Raw genomic sequence first — 19,071 nt, 5'->3', positions numbered from 1 at the left:
ATTATAATTAAATTCCACGCAAGAAAATTAACTACTATAAGATTCATTAACAATTGAACTAAACTACATTAACAATTGGTATTAATGTAGTTTAGTTTAATTATCAATGGACCTTGCAATAATTAATTTTTTTGTGTAAGATTTTAATATAATTTTTCTTTTTTTATCGTTGAAATAAAAAAAAGTTACATATAGTAGAAAAAAATGACAATTTTTATTATTTTAAAGATGATGTATTTAATAAAAATAAATTAAAAAATTATTTTTTTCAAACAATATCAATAATTTAATCATCTTTTATTGATTTTTGTAAGGTAATTAGAAGCCACTTACTATATATAGAACCAGATGGAGGATTCCATTGGTCATAACTATATTGTAAAATTAATTAATTTCATGGTTATTAAATAATGATAGTTAATACTGTTGTTAAAAAAAAGAATTATAGTTAATATTATTAAACTTGTAAAAATATTTAACTTTTTACTTTTATCCTTAATTAAAAACAATTAATGATCACGATAAGATGTACTCCATTCATCCCAAATTATAAAATACTTTTAGAAAATATTCAACTTTTTAAAATATAAGACATTTTGATAAAAATAAAATTTTATTAATGATACTTTTTTAATACTACCCTTTTCATATATTCTTTCTCTTTAATATTTTATCATTAATGAAGTATTAAATGAAAGGTATTTTAAAAATTTATATTTTTTAAAAAAATAAAGCGGTTAAGTGTATTTAATGATATTTATTAATATATAAATTTTATTTAAAAATATCTTATAATTTGATATTGAGGGAGTACATGAGAATTACAACTTGTTGCAATTAATGAAGGGTAAAATTATAAAAAAATTAATTAATTGCATCTTTGCCCTATACTTAGTGTCAAATAAGATTGTAAACTTTGTTCTATAATTATAACTGAACGGAGTAGAAAAAATTATTAAAACTCGAAACTTTCAATTGAAATTTGTTATCCATATATTTTATAATTAAATTTTAAAATTTAGAATTTTTTTTAATATGCCAAACCATGATGCACTGTACACGAAATTCCACTTTTGATACATGATAAACAGCTAAGCTAGTACTATTGACTACGAAAATGTAAATGCGGGTGTACACTTGTAGGTATTGTGCTGCAAAATTTCATGAGTGTATCTGTAAAGTGTTACTTGTTTATTGGACATGGCCATTTACTGCGTGTCAGTGGCGGAATTGGCGCTGCAGCCGAAAAGCAAATCAAAAGCGTTAAAAAAAACACCTAAAGGCCCAAAAATTTGGGTCTTGGTTTATTTGATAATAGATATTAAGTTGGGCTAAAAATCTAGGCCCGAAACTTGTATCTTGTTTTTAGAGTTTCTGGTGGCCCAGCCCAATAATTGATTTCACAAAAAACAATGGTAGACCATAACTTGGGGCCCATTTCCATTTATCTGGCAATCTTGCTCCCAAGGGCCATTGATCAGATCGCGTTTACTATTGCCACTCACCCCCACTTTTTTTAATAAAAGCCTTGACAAGCTCATACAAACAGTAGACCCCCGTTCTCTCTTTTTTTTTTGGTTGCAAGGCAAAAGAGTTAAAGCTAGATGGTGCACCCCTGAAACAAACTGAGTAAGACTCGATGTCAACAGCTCAATTAACAATTATGATGCTACTGTTTGTGGTGGCCTCATCCGAAATAATTAAGGTAATTGAATTAAGCGGTTTTTAAAATAATTTGGCTACCACCCCATTACCGTTATAGAACTAATGAGTATTCTTGAAGGAATCAAAATCTATTCGAATAGCAAGTTTGATAAAGTTAACGCTTATTCTAACTCTCTTGAAACTCTAATGCTCATCCAACATAAATGCTCAAATAACCATCCTCTCATTAACATTATCAAGAAAATCAAGGAATTCATCATGAAAAATTGGATAATTGTGTTTGATCACGTCTTCAAAGAAACAAATAAATGCACTGATGACATGTACAATAATCTTCATATGATAATTTAGACATTAGGATCTTTGATTTTCCATCGAATGGGTGTAGAAATTTTTTTATACTTTGACATAACTTGATTTGTCATCATTTTATATGGATTTTTTCGTGGTCTTTTATTAAAAAAAAATGAACAGAAAAAATCATACAAACAATCCAAGCAAGAGCACGCCAATGTATTTTTTTCACATTGCATTCTTATCAATTGTAAAATTACAATCGAGCGCTTGAGTCAACTAGTTAAAAAGATTGATTTAATTTAATAAGAGGTTTTGGGGTTGAGCCCTAAATATGCAGCAGCAATTATATTTTCAGGAGGAGATATGTTCCTAAAAAAAAAATACCTACAAATAAAATCTATGTCAAAGACATAGAATGTCAGAGTAAAAGCTAAAAAAAAAAATTATGAAATTTATAAAACCAAGAGGGTGGCATTAATTTTTTAGAATTTTTTTTTCAGGTTGATTTAAGTTTTTGAACTTCATTTTTTTCCCAAACATGCACTTCGTGTGTTATGTAGATAATTGATATGATGTGGTGAAATTTTAATTCGGTTTCTTGTGCTTGGTTTTGAGGAATAGCGGGTAGAGATTCCTTGCTTGCTCTGGGTGTATATGATGTTGTTGATAGAATCTATGCCTTACTTGCCTCTTTTCTTTAATTATATTATGCTTTCCAATCTTCCATTTGTTGGAATCAGGGCCTACATTTGCCTAATGAAATATATTAATCCAATATATATCATAGCCACTGAAATTATATATATATATATATATATAATTATTTGGGATTTAGTACTATCAAAGTTAATTTAAGAATGGTCTAATTTAATTAGACATGGCTCTCTAATATAATTTTTACAATTTACAAAATTTGAACTCTCAACTTTATCTAGAGGAAATCAATTTCTTCTACTTGACCTATTTTTTTTTTCCTGGTACAGGACTTGCTCTTTTAGATTGTTATAGCCACATTTGTGGTTATAATTCTTGTGCAATATAATTATGTTTTTTCAATGAGTCATGAAGACTAATTAGACATAGAGCTCTAATATAATCTTTTTATTTACAAGATTCAAACTCTCAATTTCATTTAAAAGAAATAAAGTTTCTTCTACTGAATTTTGATCATATTCACTTCTTCATTCATCTTCACCCTCCCTCCTTCTCTCCCTACACTTATCATGCTTGCAATTCCTACATCAGCTTTCTTAAATCACAAAGGGCACAAGGCAATTTAAGAAATGGGAGTAACCTTGGTCATATTGCTTACAGTCTCTGGTGTTAAAAAAAAAAAAAAGACACAATACATAAGATTGATGTTGCTGAACTATCAACCTATAAAATAAATACTACTAACATTTTAACACAAAATATAAAAATAAATAACGATATCTAGGCAATCCAAATGAGACTTACATAGCAAGATATGCATTCAAACTAGGACATACTAAGTGGCAAAAAATTAATAACAAAGAATAGGGACAATATCACTGTTAATCTCCATATTTTTAACATGTTTTGATTTGAGCTCTTATACTTTATTTTGTTGTTCCAAGTCTTAAAATTTTAATTGTCTGTAGTGTTAGTCTTTATTATTTTTTTATAGCATGTTTTATATTAAAGACTAAAAAATGCCTTTTAATAAAGAATGAAGGGAGTATTCTTACTTTTTAGTTATGCATAATAATAAATAATTTTAGTATAATAAATGCACTGCAACTTTAATATATATGACATAGAGTTTAGAGATAATTTTATTGTTTTATATAATTTTTTATATTTAAACTGCTTGTATAGGATATTAATTTTTTCAATACTGGAAAATCATAATCTTGACAAAAAAATAGTACGAGAGAGAGAGAGAGAGAGAGAGAGAGAGAGTACTTTGATGATGCGATGTGTCATGTTCACAAGTCTCGGCCTTCACTCCAAATTACGAACGGCAAATCCTGTGCAGGGGAAATTGGACGACGACGTCCTCTTCAATTCAAAGGCCTGTTACTTGTTCTCCTTCCATTTTTATTCTTTCTTTCTTTTGTATTCTTCACAAAATCCCTCCTCTTTCCTATTTCAACGCCCTCGTCAGCTTCGCCTCCTTTCAAACTCTCTCTCCCCCTTCCCCCTCGTCTCGTTTGTTTGGAGCTCACCTAGACATGATTTCCACTCTGAAATCCGTTTCTCTCATAAACCCTAAACTCTCCCATGCCTCAATGCCGTTGAGCAAGGCTCCGGATTCTCTCAAGTTCCATCCTTTGCTCAAAACTCCTAATTCCACGCGCTCGGTTGTCTCCAATGGTTTTCTCACACTCAATCGCCGTACCTCATCAACTCCGTTAATTCTCGCTTTTGCAGCTGCGCCTGATGACTCGGTAAGATTATAAAATACCAAAAAATGAAGAGTCTTATGCTTCTCTTATTGAGCTCGAGTTTTTGGAAATGCTTGAACGACATTTTGCAATGTTTGTTACGATGTTGTAATGGTGAAAACCAGTGCTTTTACCCTTGAGGAAGGTCTATGATTGATATTTGCAGTCTATATTCTTCTGAATTATCTTTCAATTGCTATATAGTTGTTCGTTTATATTTTCTGGATGCATATGCTGGGTTATGTGGTTTCTTTACAGGTTACCCCTCCCCCAGCAAAAGGGGAAATAATGTTAATCATATAGAAAATGGTGACTCAGTATCTTACTAATCAAGATTGCGCTCAAGGACTGCAGACTTATCGAAATAAGTTGTCCTTTGTTCTTCTTGAAGTTGTGATTTATTTTCCAGACGTTAAGTGTTATTATCCAAAGTAAAAAAGGTGTTTTCATCCAGAATTACAAGGTTGTTTCTGTGGAACAAATTTAAAATACCCTTGCAGTATCGAAACGATTAGGTTGTAACTTTAGGAAATGTGAGTTATGGCTTTTGGAATCACTAATATGGTATTAATGGGAATTTTGATTTTTTTTTTGGCCTTTAGCTATTATTATTAATACTCCCTCTGTTATCAAATATAAACTACAAGTGAAGCTAGGCAAACATATCAAGACACAGTTTAGTGCCTAAAAAAGTATTTTGTTTTTCCTATTTCACCCCAACGAAGGTATGTAGTTTGGCTAATGGTTATTACTCTTTGCTAGAAAAACGAGAGTCCAGTGGTTATTTATGAGAAGCATTTTTGTAAAGATTCCATTAAATATCCTTGGAAAAGTTTGCAATATTCCTTATATTTGATAACAAAGAATTCTCCTAATTTGTTGCTTATGTTTGATAATGGAGGGAGTGCAAAATTATGGGTCCTCAACTGCCATTTTCTTTTGTTTCATCTTTTCCCCCATCGGACCTGCTCTTGGTTTTCTCTTATGCAAATATTCTTCATTTCCTCTTGCTAATCTGGATTGGAACTGTAAGATGATATCTATCTGATGCACTTCAAACTATGAAACAGCAAGAAATTGAAGTGGGTAGTGGAAAAGATGAGCTTGGAGTGGGATCTGAAGAATCACAAGAAGTGTGGAAGCAAGCTCTAGATACCTTTAGAGAACAAGCCAAAAAGTTTCAAGGTGTTTCTCAAGAAGCATATGAAGAGTATTCAAAGAAGGCAATTGTCATTTTGAAAGATGCTACAGAAACAGTTGAAGGTACAAGCAGATAAGGCAAGGCATGATTTGACCGTGGCTGCAAAAGAAATTAGTGAAGAAGGCAAAGAGTATATCGTCACAGCAGCTGAAAAATCTCCTGAAGTGAAGGAGATTGTTGAAACATTTGCCTCCCCAACTGATGATCTCAGTCATCTTTCTGGAGTGCGAGACTTCTATGTTGGTATACCTTATGGTAAGTATTGTACGGTGGGATTGAACAAGTCGTTCCCCCCCTCTCCCCTGAATTTTACACTTATTGTAGAAAAGTCCTTTTACTTACAGAAAGTGAGAAAACTCAAAAAACTCAGAGTAGAAGCACTTGAAGCTAATCCAATCGCTGATACAGATGGCATTCCATGAAATGGTTTAATAAACATATCCTAAGTGTAATAGTATGACTTCTACTGTGTTCAGGGGGAATTTTTATTACCCTCTATGCTAGCCAAATGCTGAAGATTAATAGGTCTATGCTATTTCTTCTTTTTTTATCTTATTATTTTTATTGTTTTGCAGGTTTGATACTCTCTATTGGAGGTTTCCTTTCCTTTATGGTAACAGGAAGCCTTGCAGCTGTTAGATTTGGGATGTTTTTAGGTGGTCTTCTCTTGTTCTTAAGCATTTCAAGTCTAAGAGCATACAGGAGAGGAGAATCATCTCCCCGAGCTTTGAATGGCCAAGCAGGTAAGATCATATGACTGAAAAAAATAATTTGAATCATGAAAAAGCAAAAAAGATAATGAAACACGAGCAATCAAAATTCAAATTTAACCATCCTCAATTTTTGTAGCAATCATACAATGCTATCATTTTATGTATCAATTGATGCCACATTTGGTCTGTATCAATTCAATATAATCATTAGACTAACTACATAAACTGATTGTAACAAGCCAAAGCATTAGTTGGTACTGAATTTTACAAAAGAGGTGCAGCAGCTAAACTAATAAGCTTATTAAATTTAATTGGGAGCTGTGAGTACAAAAAAGCTTATGCTTGTGCAATTTAAAAAGAATTGCTGATGTTTTAAATGATAGTTCAATTGGCTATTGCCAGAAGATGTTACTATTAGTGTCATAATATTTTGCTGAAGATTCTGTATCCATTCCTCATCCATATGCTATGACAGGTTTGAAGTTCCTTCTAATTTGATCGTATTTTCTTCATCGACTCAAGTGATTTCAAGTATTATCTTACTTTTCCTTGACTTTTTCTGTGATAGCTATCTCTATAGTTTTGACTAACGTGGCAGCAAGAGCTAAGAAGGAAGATAAATCTTGTAGCAAGCAACAGTCATAATAGGATTCAAAGTCACAGAGAGCTGATTGTGAAAATTTAATTCTTTAAAAGATAACAAAATGAATTTCATTTTGTCACGTAACATCTAATTGTTTGATTTTGGGCTTAAAATTGACTGTGAAAACAATCAATTGAACTTGGGGAATTTGATATTCTTTTTTCTTAAAAGATCATTCAATTTTGTTAAATTTTGGTTGGGTGAAATAAATTTTTTGAAGCCAAGCTATCTGATATACACGCGTTGTTTCAACTCTTATAGTTTAATATATGTGCCAAACAAAAATGGTGGAGGAGTGCTTTAAGTTAGAGACAAGGATTGTGATGTTCTCTCAATCAGGGTGGCAAGGTGCTATTGGCTTAGCTTGAGCCATCTTTGCTTTATTTTTCATTTTTATCCTGACGTATGTGGTCAAAATATTTTTTGGCTCTCATATACTTGACCACTATAAATGCATGCTTTATATGGATGAGATTAACTGTAAACTAGAATTATAGAGGAGGACATTGGAGTCAAAAGGTTTCTGCTTGAGAAGGAAAAAGACATAATATTTGCATTGTAATTTTAATAAGAGGTTTGTCAATAGTAATTTGAAAGTGAAATTGAGAGATCGAATTATACTTTAAGTGAAAAAGTTTAGATATTTTGGAGTTATTATTCAACATGATGGAGAAATCGATGGGGATGTTGCATGTAAGAAGTTGGGTGGTTTAATTGGAGAAAGGCTAAATGAGTTATTTGCAATTGAAAGATACCTCATAAGTTTAAAGGGAAGTATTATCGAACTACTATAAGGCCAGCTATATTATATGGTAATGAATGATGAGCTTTAATGAAATAGTTAGAGTTTAGAGTAGCAAAGATGAGAATGTTGAAATGGATGTGTGGGTATATACGTAAAATAAAATTTGAAATGAGCGTATATGAGAAAAAGTGTTCGTAGCATTTATTGAGGAAAAAATAGTAGAAAATCATTTAAGATGGTTTGGACATGTACAAAGAAGACTATAGGAGGCCCTAGTGAGGAGAGTGAAATAAATAATTTTGAACTTTGTTAAGAGGGGTAGAGGAAGGCCAAAGGAAACACTTATGGAAGTTGTTGATTGATATCTCTTAATTAAAGACATTCTTAAAAACTTTGTAAATGATAGAGCACAATGGCATCTTGTAATCCATAGTTGACCCCATTTAATAAGATTGACTTGCATTTATCTCATGAATGGTCACTTAATTGAATCTGGTTTTCATTGATTATCAATGCTATAAATGCCTTCAATCTGCTTTTTCTTTTTCTTTTTTTCTTTTTTGTACACTTAATATTGCAAATGTTTTCTTGAAAAATCTTAGTAAAATACTTTCTACTTTACTAGCCTTAAGGAGAAATAGACTCGTATTTGTTTTGGCATCAAAGCTCATGGTGTAATAACCTGATGGTGTTACTTTGTGTTCTAAATTTTAGCCTAACATCTACTTGATTTGTATTTTCTTCTATCATGTTTTATTGGTTTCTTCTAGATTTTTAAGCTCACTCTAAATTAATTGTTGGACTTGCAGCAATAGCAAGCATATTATTCCTGCGAGAGATAATCTTACTAGGCAAGGTAATACATTTGTATTTAAAATTGATTTAAATATAATAAAGCATGAATAGAAGAAAAAGATAACCTTTAAGGTGGCTCACATACCATGAAAACAATTTTTAAATACTGATGGTTTCTATTCCTTCTTTCCTTTTCTCAGGGGTCGCCTCCCATAACTCGGTTCACTACTTTGATCAGGTTCTTGAAATCTTCTTGTTATAATATTTGTAATATATGTGACCATTGTTTGAGAACTGTTTTACCTTTCTCCTACTTTCGTAGTGGTTTCTTACATGTGCATAGGTTTGAATAGGCATGCCTCTCTGTATGAAAGGGTTTCTTAGGTCATTGATTGAAGAATGTTTCCTACCTTGCAAATTGCAATGTGGATAATTTCTTATAGTCTTAGATAACCACTGTTTCAAATTTAAGAGGAACATAACAGTTTTTGATTGAAAGCAGATTTTACTAATGTCAATGATTTGATTCGCGCATCACGAGTTGAAAGCTCCAAGTTTCCACCACCCACCCACACACACGTATATTCCATCTATTGAAGGTGCTTCAGAAGTACTAGCAGTCAGAAGACATGTCTTTTACAGCCACTAACGTTATAGAGTTATAACTGGGGCTAACACAGATTAATTGGCCAGCCTTTTCAAGGAAATGGACCCTCTCTGTAATTTCTTTGCATATCTTTTTCCATACACAAAACTCCTCCATTTATTTAATTATCCATTTGATTTAACAGTAGAAGATTACTGATCTGTGGCAATAACCAAATATATATTCATTTAGTCACAGCTATAAAGAAGCAATATTATCTATTTATCTTGTTTTTAAGAGCAGAATGGTGATAAATGCACAGCCGTTTGACCATGGAGATTTGTGTAGGAGAGAAAGGAAAGTATTGAGAGGATCCGTTTCCTTTTTTCTTCAGTAGCTTTGATCATTTGTGCCGATCAATAAACCAGGCTCAAAAGCAGGGTCTCAATTACCTGATATGGATGATATATGACTATCCTGTTTAGATGATATACGAGTATTTGATTTTCCATGTTTAGTTTTTTCTTGTCATAATTTATTGAAAATTTTCCCCGTACTCGTTATTCCTATCTCACCCACTGTATGGAGCTGCCAAATTTGGTAAGCCCACCATTTGTTAGAAAAATCTTTGTGGGCTCTGCTCTCCATATTTTTACTGTCTTCCACATCAGATTCATCGAGCCTTACTCTCAATCTAGGAAGCACCGATGCTGTAATGCAACTAATATGATACGAGAGAGAAACAATTTTTAAAATTTTAGACTCTATGGAGGGGTATGTGTGTGTATCTTCATTTTTCAATAACCTCAATGAAATATTTTCAAGCATACCATACAAAAAAGTACTAGCGGTGTGAAATGTTAAGGTATGATACACGTATTCTGTGTCAAATATATATTTGGCAAGTGTAATGTGTTTATCATGCCAAACCTATGTTAAGTTTCCCAAGTAAATGGGTTGAAACCTCCATCATTTTCTCAATCTTGACACAGTAAAGCAGAAGACATGGGTCACATTAGTGGATTCACCTTTAGCTGAACTACTCTTCTCAAGCATTCCTATAAATTTATTATCCATGTTCTTGGAGCTATATTGCATCTTTCTGAGTGACTAAGATTTTGTATGGTAACAACCTTTTTGTCCTATGCAGCGGTGCAGTGGCGGCATTTTATGTCTACAGATTGGTACTGGAACGCAAACCACTTGGGGACTCAAATCTGGAAACTGGACCGGGAAATTAGTTTAATCACGTAAGGTTGACATTTTGATGTTCATTGTAATTCGCTATACAAAGATATGTTTCTTACACAAAATGCCGGTCAGATGTCTGCAGATGTCTTTTATGGTGTTGGTGTTGGTGTTGCTTTAATTTTTCATTTGCCACTCAGTGGCAGAAGATCTGCTTGAAAAATAAAAATGTCAGGGTAAATTTCTTTTTTCGTAAAAAAAAAAAAAACCGGGAAGGGATGGAAGAGCAGATTTTTATGTTTATTTATAGTTTAATTTGTTACTGCGGTTGTTCCAGAATGAATTCCTGTATGAAATATAAGACTTGAAGAATCTTGATCGAATCTGATAATTAATCTCAAGTTGTAGGGGGCAATTTTTGGTTCTCTGTCTTCAATATTTTTTTATTTAAAATAATTTTAAGTTGGAAAAATGCATTTTAGCCTGTTGGACTAAATTTTATTTCGTGACATATAAAACATTAAAATTAAAATGTCATATAATTCCCTTTCTGTGGAACTAGTATGAAATATAACTTCTTTAGCTCTCAATGTTAAGGATTTTTCCCCCTCCAAAGAAGGGATGTTTTCCAGTACAACTAGCATGTGTTACCATCAGTTAGTCTAGAATTGAGATTACAATTAACGCTTTTATTTGAGATTAACTTAATTTTTTCCCCATATATTGTGCTCATGAATTATATTTGGCATCAATTTTTTGGGTTTTTTTTAATTTCGCTCAAATTTAGTGGCGTGATTAGTTCTGTGGTGGTATTTATTATTATTTTTTTAAAAAAGAATCCTTGGAGTATGCTTTTGTTTTTATGTTTTTACCAGCAGTCTGCTTTTGTATTCAACTCTTATCTATTAAGATAATTTTATTGTAAATATCAATTCATACTGATTTGAGTCTATTAAGATAATTTTATTGTAAATATCTTTGGAGTTGCGCGCAGTGACAAGGTTTTCTTTTTGGGAAAATTATATATAAGTTTTGTGAAATAGATTTATTTATAAATAAAGATTGTGAAATTCAAAAATTACAAGTAAATCTCTTGGGATTTGAGTTTGAAGTTAGGATAAAAAGATAATAATGTCTTTACTAAATATGTATATATTATATCAGTTAAATAGTTTATAATTATTTCATCAGTAATTTACAATATATTTAATAATTAAATCAATTAATTTAATTATTAAATATGTAAATTTATAGTTGTAAAAAATTAAATTTATAATTGTAAATTATTAATGAAGTAATTGCAAACAATTAATATTAAACATTGTTAGTAACATGATTTTTAACTATTAGATATGTAAATTTATAGTTATAAAAGGTTAAAATTGTAATTGTAAATTGATGATGAAATTGTTATAAATTAATTATTTGATTGATGTAATGTATGTTTAATAAAAGTATTATTGCTTTTTGTAGTTTAATTTTAAATTACACTCAAGTTTTAAGAATGGCTGTGATTTTTTAATTTTGTGAGATTTACTTATTAATAAGTCTACTACACAAGATCTATACTATAATTTTTCCTCTATTTTTGTATGCCTTGATAATAGCTCACTAAATTGCACAATGATAAAAGTAAAAACCATTTTTTAAACCTTGACTTCCATGTTAAGTATACATTTCCCATGTGATACAACCTCAAGTCAATCTTTCCATGATACTAATTTAAAGATTTTTTGTTTAGTTGAAATCAAGTTATGACGGGTCTTGCTCTAATAAAATTAAATATTTAATAATGAAACTCGAGTATTTTTATTTATTCAATAATTATATTTTTTTCATATGACTTATCTTGTTCTAGGAAATATAAGTATGTAGTTAATGAAAAAAAAAGTAACATAATCGTAAATTTCACAGTTAGGACGATCAATGCTATATATAAAAGATAACTTAATGCATTATTAGAAGATCATATTACAAACACCTAAATTGATATAAATTGTCAAGGAAAAGGGAAGCATGATACCAAATTGCCTCATTTATATGCGTGACAAGAAATCATCTTGATCTCTCTCTCTCCCTCCCCCTACTAACTAAATAAACAACTGCAGAGGATTTCAGGGGATATGTTGGTCTCGTAGCAAAAAGATGTCCACTAAAATCTTAGATTGCATTATGAGCTTGATTATGGACTTCTGGTTGATTATCCAAGGGCATGTATTGTGCCATAATTGCCCTTATTTCTGAATCCATATATCTCTGCAAATATTTCATTAAAAAAAAAAACAAAACAAAACAATTTTAGGATGTCAATGCTCAAAATGAATTCAAGTAAAATCTGCTAACCATTCACTGTGGGATCCACATATTAGCATCTACCTCGTGAAGTTGTTCCATCAAATTGAAGAAGATGGGTAATGAAATTTTTAGTTCTTTTAAGTTTGCCTCTTTTATTGATTTTGTCTATTAAGTTTAATTTTTATCAATTGGTCTCTTAAGTTTATTTTGATTATCGATTTGATACTTATTATTTGAAGAGAAGGCAATATTGTTAAAATTTGCTGACATAGATAATGAAATATCAATTACAACCATATAGATTACTGAAAAAAGTATAATTATTTATGTACAAAAAAAGTATATTAAAAATTTTTTATAAAAAAGAACAAAGCATAGAGTAAGAGACTATATTAAGAAAAAAAAATATCGATTTTCTAGCTAATTTATTCTTATTTAGCTACATATATGTGCCAAGTCATTAACACACTTTATATATTAGATTAATTTAAGAGTTAATTTGTGTTTTAAAACTTAAAGGATTAACATAATATATTAAGAAAATGCAAGGAACTAAATTGATAAAAAAAAATAAACTCGAAAAACCAAGTCGAGAATTGAAACAAATTTAAAAGATTGAAAGTCTCATTATCCCAAGAAGAACAATACCTGTATTCTGTACTTGTAAAATGCATATCCCCCAGCAACAGCAGCAACCAATATGAACATAATCAGCCAAATAAATCCCCCATTGCCTCCTGAACTAGCATACTTGCCTGAATTTACATCACATTAAGAAAATGGCAATGATTTGTACAGAAACTTCAGCAATTATCATGCACGCTGATAGAAACATAAAAATCTCAGGGCTCACCAATACACATATCATTTTCTCGTATGTAGAACAACTCATCACTGCAGCTACAGTCGTAACTTCCCCAGGTATTCTTGCATTTGCACTCTGGGCACTGGCAAGCCATCTTCTCTTCACACTCATCTATATCTGTAACATTGCAACACGAGTCCCACAAAAATATCATTATTAATACTCTATGCAATAGACAAAGCTCAATATCTATGATCTATAATTCATAAAAGTTAAAAGGAGCTGCGCTATTAACAAGCTGTGAATAGTGCAGCTCAACTTGTAACTTTATGCCATTACCTTCACAGGACCGGACTCCATCACCCCTGAACCCAGGTGGACATTTGCAACCTTTTGTACGGTCATCCTGCTCCGTCAGTTAAACAGGGAACCAACGTATCATGCAGAGAAGTTCTCAACTAGACTCGATCGAATTATATGAATGTGAACGTGTAAATTAAAGTGTAAATGGATTCTCTTGAAAAGCATATCTGATATGCTCATATCTAAGCATTGTTTATAAATATGGAAAACAAAATTTTGGATCTTTGCATCTTATTCAAGTTTTGCTATAGGTTCCCGCACTATTTTCCGGTGTTTTAGGTCCTTATAACAGTTTATGGAGGGATCTAGAACACCAAAAAACAAAAATATAAAGATCTAGAATATTCAAAAAAGTGCAGAGACTTATAACAAAACTTGAATAAAATACAGGGACTTAAGTTATGTTTTTCCTGAATACATTCATACTTGTCTCAGTCTTTTTATCTTTGATCATGAATTTCATCTAATTATTTTCTATCATCCTCACTCTCCAGCCCTTGTCCCAAACCAAAAAGAGAAAAATGAAAGCAAGAAAGAACAAAAGCTAGCATAAGCTGTACAGATTGGTGCATAGAGAAATACTCACAATACAAGCTGAGTAAGTCCTGACACTTTGTGTTCCCTTCCAACAACCTCCATTGTTGATTTCACATCGCAATGCTCCTGAAGCTGCTAGATTCAACAAGCTATTACTCACAAGAATTAAGTGACAAATGCAGTCTTTAAAAATGAAAGACATAAAAGTCAGAACAACCACTTGTAGCTTTCACCTGAAAAGAAAATGAATCAGCACTTGGTTGCAGGGAAAAAGACAGTACAAACGTGTCTGACTGTTTTATACTCCGTACGAGTCAAAATTATTTACCTTCACAGTGGGTATATCCGTCACCTACAAACTTCACATTTTGAACAATAGGGCATTCACACACTCGTCCTCTGAATGTATCCTGTAGTAAAAAAAAGCAAGAAGAACCAGATCCCATGAGAAATAAACGAAGTAATGATGATAAATCTTTTCTCAAAAATGTGATGAACACTTAAATAAATACCCTGCACGCAGTAATGTTGGTAGATGGGTCCTGCCAGCAACCACCATTGTTTTCCAAACACTCGTTTGTTTCCATATCTTCAAAGAAAAATCAGTAAAATCATAAGCTTTTAACAAGGTTCGATTTCAATGGGATAATTTTACGAACAAAATATTTGCCTCCACAAAAATAAAATGCATTTTTTTTTTAAAGAGATGGATGTCAGAAATTTTCCCTTCTGATTTGCTGGCTTTAAAGAAGAAAATCCTTCATGCTAAAATAACATGAGGAAGCATCAGGAAGTACCAAATAGCCAATACACATAATCCATTACCACGTGAGCCTAGGGATGCCTGTGAGACTAATGATTTCCTTAGAGTAAAGAGAACGAGAAAGAAATGGAATAAGGACCTGGAGTTAAACATATTGATGGCTCAGTGGTCTCTTGGAAACCTGCACAGATTGCCTTGAGAACTGCTGCCTTTTCCAACTTACCTAAAATCAGTAGAAAACAAATGTTATAAAGTAGAATATAACTATATAGCCATCAAGATATCTAGAAGAGCTTCCTCAAACCTCTATACTGTCTGTTGTTTATAACAAGAGTAGGCAGTATAGTAACATCACCACGAGGACCCCTCCCAATCTGAAGCCAAAAAGTGGAACAGAATGTGACATGATACCAACAAAATAAACTGTATGACCCAGTTCGAAAACAAGTGCAGCAAAAGAAAAAAAAGGAAAAATAGTTTACAGCTTATAAAACCAACCTGTGCATCCTGTTCAGCTTTGAGAATAGGGTTTTCAGCATCTGCAAGGGGATCTCCTATACAATCTTTAATTTTATTCAGATCAACACCTGTTAAGTGAAAAATAGTGTTTGGTTATTTCTCAACTTAGCATAATGTTGCTTGAATTTATGTCAAGAGAAAATAACAGGACAGCCAGGTATATAATTCTTATTTACGTTGAGATTTGACAATAGGTTTTGTTCTTTCACATAGTGACAAAGATTCAGCATTTGAAGAGAAGTGAATTCTAGGGATCTTAAATGACACAAATAAAGTGTAGATTATAATAGTTATTTACTAACGAGTTTTCATTAAAATGATGACATTCGAACGCATTCCTTAAACTGGTCTTGGACATAGTTTTTAGTTCTTGAAAATATCTGCAGAGTATTAAAGAATTTGATAATGAATATCTATGAAACTCAACCACAAGTAAACTAAAACTGATTAATTCATGTATATTTGCTAGACATTCAAAACAACAAAGAAAAATGCAAGTATACATACATAACACATACATATATAAACTAAAATTAATGCAAAAAGAAATCAAGTGTCCAACCTACCTAGAGATTTAATGACTTGATCAGAGCATTCTTCAGTGTACTTGTCCTCTCTCATGGGGCAACGGATTGAGAAGTCGGTGACGTAATCCCACCACTGCCAAGGCTTTCCGCTTTCATTTGCCACTCTAAAGAAGCAAGCCTGGCGCAAGTTCTGCATAACAACATCCTTGCCTTCATACCCTCTACTGAAGTCAAGTTCAGGATCTGGAGCACAGTACCTCCCATGGTTTATGCACTCAGACTTGCATTGCTTGCTGTTTATGAATGCTTCAGGGCAATACCAAGTAATGTAGTGAGGGGTGAATTGTGTGAACCCTTTCCTCTCAAGCAGCTGAGCTGCTCCTCTGAAGTTTTTCACAAAACTGATTTGCATGTCACACTTTGGCCCACACTCATCGTTGCTGTTAGTCCAAAACTCATACTCAACCCTATCATCAGGATGTGGAAGAGCCTCTCTCCAGTCAAGGTTTACTTTAACCATGTCTCCTTTCAAGAGGGCTTTCTTGATGCTATCCCCTAGAGTTTTTCTGATAAGAGCAGAAGGAATGTTAATGTTCTCCACATAATCATCATTTGAATTCGCTCCTTCTTCTGGGGTGTCCATCGTTATTAGTGGCTCCATCCTGTTATCCACAACCAGAACAGCTGCCGCTCCTCCCTTCTGTGCATTCCACGCTTTTAAAGTGAAGAAGCAATCTAACAATGGTAAAGAAGAGTGATCATAGGCATAAACTTCACTTCCTTCCTCCAGAGATGACTTCTCAATATTAACTAACTTGTTCATGTTTTGTTTTGTTTTAATTCCTTGAAAGATACTGAATACATATAATCAAACATCGAATATTCTACTGTTTGGCCCATGCATAAGAAAGAGAACACGTGGATGAATATTGTAGAGATTCTATAAGGGCTTATAAACATAACGAATGATGAGATTAAAGGATGAACAAGAGAGAGAATGAGAAGGAAAGCTAACCTCCACGATCTATGAGAAGAAAGGTGGGAAAACTTCCAGGCCTGGACTTAAAAGGAGCATTATCGAAAATTCTGCAAGCCTTCTGATTCTCTGTGGGGTATACCACAGAGCCAATCATGGTTCCTCCATACTTTGGAACCCCAAAATTCCCAATCGCACATTGATACGTTCCTTTTAACGAATTCGGACTCGTGATTCTTATATTGTTCTTCTCCACCACAAACCTTCCCTCACAACACCCCCAAAGCAAAATCCAAACGCTAAACACAAAACTTATAATCTTTACCTTCTCTACCATATTTTCCTCCTAATAAAAACCTATTATCTCCGAAACGAAAAATCCGAAATCCTAATAATAAATCAGACAAAACCCAACAGACCTATCATGCAAATTAAATCGCATCAAGCAACAGTTTCATCCAAGTCTAGTTCGATTGAGCCCAAAACGAAAATGGGTTCTGTGCAGCGGAAAGGTTTGAGAGTGCAAGAAATTAACCAAGCGTCGAAAGAAATGGACAAAGCAAGTAGGAGTGTTAGTTTTTTTGACGATATCGACGTGAAATTTGACGAAGAAAACGGAATCGATGATTCATTGGCCATTAATAGAAGATGATCGTGCATGTGTATATATTTGCATGCGATGCGCCATGCGGTGAACTACTTGTATACGTACACCGACTACTGCTCTTTTTTACGAGTTTTGTTCTGAAATTATCAAAGCTGTTACATTTTCAGACACTTTTCACTAATCATCTTTATTATTATATGTTTTAATATTATCTATTTATTTTAAAAATATGGAATATTGGTTAATGAAAATTTTCAATTGGAATAAATTAGAGAAGAAACATAATGGGGCGTTGACTTTCAAATTCAGAAGTGTCAGTTCACTGCATTTTAATCATGGAAGTTGACTCTCTTCACTTCCTTTTCTTTCATTGTCTTCACTTTTCTCATTTTCACCATTTATTAATTTTTTTATTTAAAAAAATTATTTAATAAAAAAAATTAAATGATGGAGATGGGAGAAGTGGAGGAAAAGGGAGGAAAAGAAAGAGAGAGACCCCTGGTCTTTTAATCATATGGCTTTTAATTCCATCCATATAATCCTAAGTTTCTTGGCTTCATTTTAATCATGTAATTTACAGAAATTACATCGTTTTCATGAGACAGACATTCTAAACGAAGATTTTCAGAATTCGACAAATGAAAGTCAGAACTCAGAATTTGACAAAATTATTACCAAAGTTTTTCAAGGGTTTGGATTCCGTGGGAGCCCCCCTGGAAAGATGACAATCATTTCATTGTCATTATTCAGCGATACTGACTGAGACCAAATTACTGCCATGCAACGTAAATTAAAATTACAGATAGATTCTATCCAACATTTAATGAAAGTTAAATAAAAAAATTTGTGATAAAAATTTATTGAGGTAATTTATAAATAAAATTTAAAAAATTTCTTTTTTTATCTTATGAATAGGATTGGGGAGAGTATCATCCTCAATTGTACAATTAAAACCAACAAGTACGGATTCGGGCAATTTTTAATGAACCAATAAATGTTCCTCCCATCACTTTACTCAAAATTAAGTTATTAACTTTGTTTGAAGATATAATGCCTCCTTCATTTTAAATTATAAAAAAATTTTAAAAAATTATGTATACAATCAATAACAACTAAAATATTGGGGACCTAAGGCTAATTTTTACATTATCAACAAAGGTCGGTCAAATCCTATACTAAGAAAGCTCATAAACACACTTTACAATATTATTTTTTAAAATAAAAATATAAATTTTTAAAAATACTCTCCATTTAATATTTTATTTATTAAAAATATTAAAGTGAGAGAATATAACAGAAAGTGTATTATTGAAAAAAAATTCATTAATGAAACGATATTTTTGTTAAAATATATTATAATTTTGAGATGTAAAATCTTCTCAAAAATATCTTATAAGTTGGGATGAAAATAATAGTAAACTTCTAATTTAATCCTTAT

The 19,071-nt window shown here is 32.0% G+C and overlaps 2 protein-coding genes across 3 annotated transcripts; one reads left to right on the top strand and one right to left on the bottom strand.

Annotated features, from left to right (window-relative positions):
* The first annotated feature begins 3,909 nt into the window (after positions 1–3,909).
* On the top strand, positions 3,910–10,677 carry LOC129291072 (protein FATTY ACID EXPORT 3, chloroplastic). The gene is given in 7 exon segments (XM_054928192.1): positions 3,910–4,373; positions 5,441–5,617; positions 5,619–5,826; positions 6,147–6,314; positions 8,482–8,528; positions 8,668–8,705; positions 10,204–10,677. Coding segments are annotated over 7 exon segments (945 nt in total). The 5' UTR covers positions 3,910–4,157; the 3' UTR covers positions 10,295–10,677.
* A 1,503-nt stretch (positions 10,678–12,180) lies between these two features.
* On the bottom strand, positions 12,181–17,523 carry LOC129291781 (vacuolar-sorting receptor 1-like). 2 transcript variants are annotated; one of them, XM_054929308.1, is made up of 12 exons: positions 17,066–17,523; positions 16,090–16,785; positions 15,503–15,591; positions 15,309–15,378; positions 15,144–15,227; positions 14,754–14,830; positions 14,570–14,651; positions 14,291–14,376; positions 13,681–13,747; positions 13,390–13,518; positions 13,185–13,291; positions 12,181–12,497 (listed from the first exon to the last, which is right to left on the bottom strand). In XM_054929308.1, exons 1-12 carry the CDS (start codon positions 17,361–17,363, stop codon positions 12,402–12,404), a joined length of 1,881 nt encoding a protein of 626 aa, XP_054785283.1. In that variant the 5' UTR covers positions 17,364–17,523; the 3' UTR covers positions 12,181–12,401. The 2 variants fall into 2 exon arrangements, with proteins under 2 accessions (XP_054785283.1, XP_054785284.1); XM_054929309.1 differs by having other exon boundaries at positions 14,291–14,373.
* Between the last annotated feature and the right edge of the window lie 1,548 nt (positions 17,524–19,071).

The sequence above is a fragment of the Prosopis cineraria genome, unplaced genomic scaffold, assembly GCF_029017545.1.
Source record: "Prosopis cineraria cultivar Desert tree isolate PC_DT_omini unplaced genomic scaffold, ASM2901754v1 PC13, whole genome shotgun sequence".
Classification (NCBI taxonomy): domain Eukaryota; kingdom Viridiplantae; phylum Streptophyta; class Magnoliopsida; order Fabales; family Fabaceae; genus Prosopis; species Prosopis cineraria.
Note: the sequence above shows the minus strand (reverse complement) of the source record. Positions and strands in the feature narration are given on the sequence as shown.